This window comes from Tribolium madens, unplaced genomic scaffold (assembly GCF_015345945.1).
Source record: "Tribolium madens isolate multiple individuals breed KSU strain unplaced genomic scaffold, Tmad_KSU_1.1 Scaffold_71;HRSCAF=194;Tcas5.2_LG6, whole genome shotgun sequence".
Taxonomy (NCBI): domain Eukaryota; kingdom Metazoa; phylum Arthropoda; class Insecta; order Coleoptera; family Tenebrionidae; genus Tribolium; species Tribolium madens.
Window position 1 is genome coordinate 7,115,647 of NW_025401041.1, and position 10,518 is coordinate 7,126,164.

Consider the following 10,518-nt stretch of genomic DNA (forward strand, 5'->3'; position numbering starts at 1 on the left):
ACGAAGAAATTAGTAAGTATGAAGTTTCAGAAATTCCTATAGATCAATGATGAATCATTACAAGGTTACGCCAATCGTTTATTGATATAGTGTGTAAACAAGATATGATTTATTCAAATTTGCCGCCTTTTTTACTTACAACAAAGTAGCGTCGATGTTTATTGTCTTATTTAAAATTTTACACAATTTGCATTAATAAAGTGCGACAAGAGAAATCAAATAAACCTATTTTATATTTTTTTTAATTGGTTTTTACTCGCATTTATTTAAAAAAATACATTTTAAGACGTTTTTGCGAACTTTTAAAAAATTATATTTGCGAGACCGACAAGAAAATCCAACCCATTAAATTTTTTTAAGTCATTGAACTTTTAACGTCTTCATTTTTTATCTTTGCAAATGCAACACACTACAAAAATGTTACACATTATAGCTTGTACCTTCTTTGCAGTAGTAAAAAAAATATTTCTGGATGTCTTAGTTTTTGTGTAACAAATTTTTAAAAAGTGCGTGTTTTCATAAAAAAAAGCGTCTTATTTCTAAAACTAAGCAAAATCGAGTAATAAAAATTTAGCGTAAAAACATTGTTTTAAGAAGCTACATCCAAAAATGCTATTTCATTTAAAAAAACACAAGTTTGTATAAATTAATTTTTTTAATGGACTTTTTCAATTCGCTGTGTACGTACCGTTTAGTCTGCGGTCCGGTTTGAGGGGGGTGGGAATAAAACTGTGCCAACTGTTTGTTTATTTATTTATTTATTACGTTACAATAACATATAGGTTGCTATAGTAGTCATACACCATACGCTTTTAATTTAAATCATTAACAATAAAAAAGTACATTCTAACCTACAATTTGAAAAAAAAATGCATGCCACCACAAGAATGTATAAAATTCTCCGTGACTACACGCTTATGCGAACAAAACCGAACCGAAAAATGCGGCAATTAGAATTTGTGCTGGACCACGTGTCCACGTCGCTTCCAAAAGAACAATAAAAACGGGACGAGGGATAAGAAGTGTTGCTTGAGAAAAATCTAAACCCAGCGTTTTTCTTAAAAACCGATGATAATTGCTACAATGCGCAGTTTTGTGCCCATAATTTGAAATAATAGCGAGACAATAAAATTTTATTTTTGTTTTTTAATATTTATATTGTGACATGACTTATAAATATAAAAACAGTCGCTCGCGCCGGCCGAGTCGGCATTCGCGGCAAGGAAGGGGTCGCACTATATGATATATTATTATTATTATTATGTAAAAAAGAGTCGCGCATGCGTCGAAGCGATTCGCGCGACGTTTCGCTCAAACACTGATACACATATAAAAAAACCGAAACGTCGGGCCAATCAGAAGCCGGCTTACACAACGACAACCAATCCATGAGCCCTTTTCTACAACGGATGAGTTGTTGAATCCCTTGTTTGTTAATTGTAAATTGGTTGCAATTGCGCAATTTTCGAACACAGGCGCGAGTGGCGCCCTCGACTCGCGCCGGCCACTCTCGCACTCACACGTCATAAATAATTTAATAAAACTAGTTGGCGTGGCGCACTCCTCGGCGGGAGATTTGAATGCGTCGCGACGACCACCGGTGCAATTAAATTAAGTCAAATAAGTGAAATTTTTGGCTTTATAAAACAGTTTCTTTGTGTCAAGAGATGGTAAACATACATCACTGTTTATTTCACATTCAATCAATGACAAGCAGAAGCTAGTTTTAGTATTATATTATCGTAAATTTTTTCTTTTTTTTTCACCTATTTTATTTAAAGACATGACTGTATCCTAAAAATGCAAATACAATAAGGAACTCAATATGTACAAAACGAAACGGTGATTCGGAACCGAAACAATTGAGTGATTTGATCACGTGATGAGATTTTTTTGTGTTTTTCCCTCTTTATTTATGAAGTGAAATTAATTAATGGAACACTGTTTTTAACAGGTTAAATATTGAGGCAGTATCTCAAAAACTGTTTGATTTTTACAACCTGCCAGTTCTTACACAAACGCATTTGGTTATGACGTCACATGCGGGAAATCAATTTGGTACTTTGTGACGTTGATTGATGTCGACGGCTATGATCGGAAAGTTTCAGGTTATGGCACTGCTTTTTTGGTAAACCGACTAGTAGCATATGCCATGAGAAAAAAAATTAAAATCACTGCATTTTTATATGGACGAATTTTGTGTAAAAAATTCTGTTTGTTTTGGAAACCTTCTCACTCGCACTTCCAAATTCGCTCATGTAAAAATGCAAAAACTTTCAATTTCCTAAACATTGGTCTCGCGTTTTGCACTTGATCTAACCAAATATTTTGGAACTAATACACTCCTCGACTCGGTCAAATCTCACCCACATCACAAAAAAAAAGAAAAAACAAAAAAGAACAAACTTAAAATACTGTTTTATTTATAATTTTTTTCTTTAAAATACTTGTAATAAATACAGATAGAGAAATAACAGTACCTTACAAATAAACAAATCACAAGCTACATACTCATATAAAAACTAAAGTGACTACATAAGCGAAAAGAACAAGAACGAATAATAACAGATAAAAATCCTATAATACAAAAAATAAAATGCTTGGAACTTCGACACGGTTTTAAATGCTTGAAACATGGAAGTTATTTTTTTGAAAAACTAAGAAATGTTGTGATGCAGGTGAGATACAAATAATTACATTTATTTTTTGGCAACGCTGTCTAGTTCCAAATGCGCAGGAAACTGTCCCAAGATCCGGTTCCTACCGCCATGCCGTTCTCTGTTACGCCTAGACAGCTTACTCGATTGTCGTGGCCCGCTAGGATACCTAAAACAAAACAATAAAAATAATAACAAATATTAAATTATTATGCATTTGACATTTTCTTTGTTCCATTTCTACACAAGTACTTTACCAAACTTATACGCATAATTAGAACCTACTCATTACTTAAAAATCCGGTCTGGAAAAGTAGGCAATGACAAGTTGTGACGTAAAATAGAAACATATTTGCAAAACAATCAATTGTTTGATAAGAAAGAAGATTTTTTTGACAACAATAGTTTACATCTCTATCTCACTTCTTTAAAAGGTTGAAACGTGAAACAGCCAATCAGAAAATTGATAAAAATTCATACATCATGCAAGCCAACTACAATTAATAGTACTTAAAAACATTATAATCATATTAGTACTAGGCCAAGTAATTGTCTTAAAAGAAAAACTGAAGAGGACTAAGTAAAATCAGTTTTTAGACAATTACGAAAAATTTACATTTAATTTTTTCGAAATATTTGTTTCTGATGTTTCTTTAGTTTCATAAGTTACAAAATTCTTTTATTTTTTCATAATAATCGCTTTAGAAACACCAATCCCCAAATACTTTGGTTAAGTTTATAACAATACAGATTGAATAATATATAATAAAGACCCTGACCAATTTTTAGACGCAACCCAAAATACATTCTCATAGACAATTTGGCTTTTGTTACGTTTGAAAAATTTAGATTATTAAATTTAAATCAAAGTAATTGTTGATTTGTCAAAAAAAAAAATTTTTTCGACCCCCTCGTTCAAGTTAGGAAAATCTTCGTGGGCTCGGAACGCAACTTTAACAATTTATTTAAAAAAAAAGTACACCAAAAAACAATTCTGTTTAATTAGAGGTAATTTTTAGATCAAAATCTTTAATTAAAAAAATTACCATGGTGGGTTGCCATTAAAAAAAAAATAAAAATTGCAGAACTCGAAAACTAAAAGAAATTTCGAAAAATGTAATTCTTGATAAAAGGTCACATTTTAATTGTACTTTACGCTACACTAATTATTTTTTTCGTAAAGTGCTTAGTTTACGAAAAAAACGCTTGGTTCCATACTTTTTATTCACCCTGTATTAAGTTGTCAAACCTACAATAATACTGAGTTTTATACATATTATTATTAATTTTGCAAAAATTTATTTGAAAACCTTTTTTTACGTTTTCACAGATACATCTTGCTTTTTGTAGTAACATAATAATATAATTAACATAATATAATTTATCAGTGTAATAAATAAGGCTTATACTTATACGTTTGATTTGGATTGGTGTTAAATAAAAATAAAAGGAAGAAAAAAAAACAAAAACGGTAATAATTAATAGTAGGAAAAAATAACAACTGATAGTAGCGAAGTAAGAAAAGCCTTTAAAAATTATTTATTTAATACCTTGGAAAATTATTTTTCCAACAAAAATACAAAAAGTACCGGGAAATTTTAAATAATATTATTGATCAATTTTTCAGTTCTTTTTGCAAATTTTGTTTTATGTCTTTTATGGACTCAAAACGCCTTGCTCGCGAGGCAATTTAATTTTACGAAATGTGAAAACGTCAAATAGGGCCATGTTAGCTAAATACGGTGCTTGATTAATGACATTTGTTGAGTTTTTATCCAAAAATTTGTGCAGGATTGTCGCTGTGTGTGCAAGCGCACTGTCATGGTGCAAAATCCCACAAATCTGGCCTTTTTCAGCGACTATTTTTTACAAACATCTCACAACAGCTACATAATATTACTCTTAAACTTAAGTGACAATCTACAGTCATCATTTCTTTGATTTTCTTTACATTTTCCTCTGTTTTTGCTGTTGTCGATCGTTCAGAACGAAGAATGTCGTCAAAAAATACAGAAAATCGTCGATTTACTTCTTTTTGGTCCAATTGAAATGCTTTGTACCACTCATATGCTTGTATTTTTGACATACATGAGTCCTCAAAGGTCTTTTGCAAAATTTTCAGAGATTCACTACACGAATTTTCGTTGACAACACAAAATTTCAAGCAAATTCTTTGATCTGTAGTGGAATTCATGACAAAAATTGCAAGTCTGACTTAACCACAAGTTATGATAAAAACAATTTTAAACAAACCACTTGACTTATAGCAGTAAAATTTGGCTTGGTAAGAGAGTATGGTTGTACCAATATACCAGACAAGAATTAAGATTAAGATATCTTCTACGTGAACTTTTTAAATCAAAAATTCCCGATAGAGTAGTAAATAGTCAAAGTCTCATAACTTCGAAATTTTTATAGATCTTTTTTTTAAATTTTTCTTGTTGTAAGGTGCGCGACTTTCCGGACATCCTGCATGTACAAGGTAAGTCAAATTTTATTCGCACCCCTCAAAATTTCTAATTCTAATTCTAATTTTTAAATTGGTTATTTGAAATCGAGTTTGAACTGCTGATTTTTTCACTTATAACTTATGGCTAATTAGATTTTCTAAAAAATACTTACGTGGTTTATCTTTAATTAGCAAACACTTTTTTTTTTCTCAAAATTTATGGTATATTATATGAATTCCCCATAAATAAAAAAAATAAAAAAAAGTGATTTTATTCAAATTCAACTAAAGTTTTCTGATTACGCTTTTCTGATCACTTTATGTGAAAAACAAGCAGTGAGATTTTTGGTGTTACTTCAAGTTTTGTGGCACAAAACATTCCATATGATAAATAGATAATCGGTAAGTGCAGTGTTTTTTTTTTCCAATTAATTTTTTTTAATAATTATTACAGCAAATAGGGCTCTTAACAAAATTTCTAGGGACAATAACAAAAAGCAAACAGAATTTGTGGCTATAGAGAATAAGCTTGTATCAATTTTTTTCACCAAAATTTTGACATGGTGATTTTCGTTAAAAAAAAATCGGGTGTGAACATCACACGACTTTCCTTATCCAACTTATTTGGAAAACATCCTTACGGTGTTGGAAATCCGAGTAGCAAATCTAACGGTTTACACACGAAATAGATCATAGTTGCCGCGGGTTCGAGTCTGGGGTGCAATTTTTTTAGTTCGGTACCCACTATTATTTTTATTTTATCAGATTTTACGGTTTAATAAGGTATATTTCATGATTCTAAATAATTTTTACCCCCCTGAATTTATTGATAGAAAAATCGTTTTCCCAAAACTTACTAAAAATTTTATTACTTTTAAGTGAAATGCGGTATTGTTAAGAGTAAACCAGAGGGTAAACAAACCAAGGAAACAGGTCCATTTTTAACAGGGCCGGATTACTTACTTTCTTTTTGTCTAAAATACTTGAAATATTTTTATAGTTTTTGACGTAGTTGTTATTAAAGTCAAGTATTTTTTTTTAATAATAGCTTGGTAAAACTCTACCACCACTCTACCACTACTTTGGTTTTAAATACGGCCCTGTTTCATTCCAGTGGGTACAGCAACACTTGCAAAGGAACGTGCCATTTATGGAGGGTTACAAATTCAAGCCATTGTTTGGTTAATCCCTTATAATGTGTCATAAAATTTTTAGTAGGTCTTAGGAAAACGATTTTACTATAAGTCAAATTTTATTCGCACCCCTCAAAATACCTCTTTCTAATTTTAATTTTTAAATTGTTTATTTGAACGCGAATTTGAACTGCTGGTTTTTTCACTTATAAGGTAATTAACTTATGTCTAATTAAATTTTCTAAAAAAACACTTACGTGGTTTATCTTTAATTAGCATCTTAATATTGAAACACTTATTTTCTCAAAATTTATGGTATATTATATGAATTCCCCATAAATAAAAAAAAATATAAAAAGTGATTTTATTCAAATTCAACTAAAGTTTTCTGGTTACGCTTTTCTGATCACTTTATGTGAGATTTTTGGTGTTACTACTACTACTTTACCATATGGTAAATGGACAATCGGTAAGTAGTTTTTTTCCAATTATTTTTTTTTTATAATTATTTTAGTAAATAGGGCTCTCAACCAAATTTCTAGGGACAATAACAAAAAGCAAACAGAATTTGTGGCTATAGAGAATAAGCTGCTATCGATTTTTTCAAAATTTTGACTTGGTGATTTCCGTTAAAAAAATCTGGTTTGAATATCACACGACTTTCCTTATCCAACTTATTTGGAAAACATCCTTACGGTGTTGGAAATCCAAGTAGCAAATCTAACGGATTACACACGAAATAGATCATAGTTGCCGCGGGTTCAAGTCTGGGGTGCAATTTTTTTTTAGTTCGGTACCCATAAGGTATATTTCATGATTCTAAATAATTTTTATTTATAGTATCTTCAACCGTATAATCTTAATTTTTGGTCTTTGCGACCGATTTTTACCAACTGCTTCGTGCTACGTCCCCTTATTTTAGTAAATAGGGCTCTTAACAAAATTTCTAGGGACAATAACAAAAAGCAAACAGAATTTGTGGCTATAGAAATAAGCTGCTATCGATTTTTTCAAAATTTTGACTTGGTGATTTCCGTTAAAAAAATCTGGTTTGAATATCACACGACTTTCCTTATCCAACTTATTTGGAAAACATCCTTACGGTGTTGGAAATCCAAGTAGCAAATCTAACGGATTACACACGAAATAAATAAATCATAGTTGCCGCGGGTTCAAGTCTGGGGTGCAATTTTTTTTAGTTCGGTACCCATAAGGTATATTTCATGATTCTAAATAATTTTTATTTATAGTATTTTCAACCGTATAATCTTAATTTTTAGCAATTGCTTCGTGCTACGTCCCCTTGCAATAGCCTTAAATATAGTAGTAATTACCTGCTCTTTCTGTCTTCATCGAATCCCAAACATTACAATTGAAATCGTCGTATCCTGCAAGCAGTAATCTTCCAGATTTACTGAATGCGACACTGGTGATTCCGCATATAATGTTATCATGACTATACATGGCTAGTTCCTGATCGGCCCTGATATCGAAGAGTCTACATGTGGCGTCGTCACTACCCGTCGCAAACGCAAAACCATTAGGAAAGAACGTGACGGCATTAATGTCCGACTCGTGTCCTGGGAACGTTTGCTTGCATAATCCCTCTCGTATATCCCATAATTTCGCCGATGCATCGCACGCTCCCGAAACAAAGGTGCGCATATCTGGTGACAGCGATAGGGACATCACATCGCCGGTATGGCCGAGAAACGAGGTGACCTGTTGGCCGGTCTCGATGTCCCATAGGGCGCAACTCATATCGCCCGAACTGGTCACTATCTGGTTATCATCAAGGAAACGACAGCACGACAAATACCCGGTGTGACCGGGCAGTTCTCTGCTCACTCGTACGTTGCCTTCGCGAGTTTTTAGGCTGTATATGGAGCAGATGTTGTCGAGGCCTCCGCAAGCTACGTAACTGCCCGATGGGGCATATGCGCATGTCATCACCCATGAGGATCGCAAAGGGATTGCGTGAACCTAAACCAACAACAAAATTATTATAACAACATACAAAAGCTACCTCAAACAACTAGAAATAGAAACAAGTTTTTCTACTACTGCTATGAATATAAGATATGTTTGAAGCAGTAAATATACAGGGTTTTTCAGGGAAAAATGACAAGTAAGATGGTCTATTTATTGTTACCGGGTGGGGCATCCGTTACGCCAAAAAGAAAATCCACACTTCTATTTAAATAAAACTGTTGAATTTTTTCACACTTACCTGGGCATTAGTAAGGTACATTCTCTATTTTTTTGGTAATTTTTCATTCACAAACAAAGCCAAAAAAAAAAAGTAATTTTCTCCCAAAAAATTTAATTCTAATTTTTATACTGACCTACGCAGATTCACTTCCTACAATTGTTTACAAAATCAGAAAAAAAATACCAATTAGATTTTGAATTAAACGCAATTTTTCATTTTAACTTTGAAAATCATTTTTATTTATGACCATCGTAAATTTAGGTGACAATGGGGAACTGCAATTGGGGTAAGATTCCAAGGTTTACAACAAAAAGACCCTTTAAAGCGGTCGGCTACCAGTAAATGATTCTTTTGTTGGCAAATTATACCATTTTGTCATAAATCACAGGTCTGGTTTGTGTTTAAATAAAAAAAGCGATTATTTGGCTAAATTGTCAAAATTTGAAATTTTGATATCAAAGTTTGATGTGCTGACAGGTACAGATTCATTTAATGTAAAAACTTTATAGGTAAATTAACAGAAAGTATTTATAAAAACACACAAAACTGTTACGGACTCATTTATTATCCAAAAAAATTAGAAAAATTCTCAAATTATACTCTATCAATAATTAGTTAGGTATATAAAATATCGCCAGTTTTAATTAATTTGAAGTCGCGATTTATCGAGTGCGCGTAACCGATGCCCTACCCGGTATATGTTTTTCCATAAAACTTTGCCAATAAACGCCACAAATAATGTTAAACAGCTTCTTTGGTTTTCTCTTCTAAAAACCTGCAGCAAAAAAAACACGTAAATTTATTTTTCCTACGGGAATAAATAAAGTCAAAGTGCAACATGTAAACCCGAAATCGAAATCCTAGTACAGATTTCTGAAATTAAAAAAAAATAATTAAATGGCTTTTCATTTGGCACAAGCTGACAATTTTAGAATTTTTCTAAAAGTCGTAATAGTATATTTTGGACTATACAGGGTGCGCCCAGAACTCGTGCCCCAGAGAATTTTTTTAAGTAAGATAAGATACCAGGAATATGGAAAAAATGTTTAAAAAATTTGACATTTATTTTTTGACATTTGTCATTTTTTTATGTCTATTTAATGATACTAATGATCTTGTATATGTTTCTTTATAATTATTAAGTAAAGGTACAAAAATTTTGCCAATAAAAGCCACAAATAAGATTAAACAGAGTTACAATTTAGGATACAAAATTTAAACTCTTATAACTTCGAAACTTTTATAGATAAATTTTTTTTAACATTTTTTCCATGTTTCTGGTATCTTACTTTATATGGCATTTTTCTCTGGGGAGCGAGTTCTGGCGCACCTGTAGAGTAATTCCATGTCAAAACGATTACTTTTAAAACTCATTGTTTTTGATTTTCGTAAATTTGAGATATGTTATAGAACGTGTAAAAATAAGTGACACGTATTTCACCGTTTTTTATTTTCTCAATGTATGTTGAAAAATAACAAGGATGTACAAAATTAAGTACCTTAGCAAAAAGAATTTTTATCTAAAGAACAAATCGACATTGAAACATTTTTTTTTAATAATAGATATAAGTAGGTGCATTACGGACGTGATAATACATGTAAATTAAAAATTTGTTATTAACAAATAATTTAAAAAGAGTTTAAACAAAAAAATAAACAATTATGTAGGTTTTTAAAAATCTCAAAAAATTTATGTAAAAACTCTCATATTTTTACTATGTCTTCACATAGGTTTCAAGACGGATGTTTTAAAAATGGCTGAAAAATTTTTTTTTCTTGAGAGCGCTGCATAATGCATAATCCCCTAAAGTAGCGAAAAATTACAAATTACCGTCACTAATAAACTGTTCTAAAGAAAACACATAATTTCCAATAACTTATTTTTCAAAAAATTTCAATAATAAAAAACAAATTCTTCGGTTTATTTTATCTTATTTTCTGATATTGGAATAAAAGTATGTAGATTTCGCGTACTTATTCAACTTTCTAATTTTAAATTAAAACCCATATTTTTTTCTTTATAAGGAATTAATTTTCTTGGTACAGATATGTGCAATATGTTTTAAT

The 10,518-nt window shown here is 31.2% G+C and overlaps 1 protein-coding gene across 1 annotated transcript in view; it reads right to left on the reverse strand.

Annotated features, from left to right (window-relative positions):
• Positions 1-739: 739 nt before the first annotated feature.
• LOC123008756 (guanine nucleotide-binding protein subunit beta-1) overlaps positions 740-10,518 on the reverse strand; it is a 15,861-nt gene continuing 6,082 nt past the window's right edge. The window contains exons 4-5 of the mRNA XM_044404753.1: positions 7,574-8,222; positions 740-2,826 (exon numbers count right to left, since the gene is read on the reverse strand). Coding sequence (XP_044260688.1) covers positions 2,720-2,826; positions 7,574-8,222 — 756 coding nt within the window. The 3' untranslated portion in view covers positions 740-2,719. The remainder of the gene's footprint in view (positions 2,827-7,573; positions 8,223-10,518) is intronic.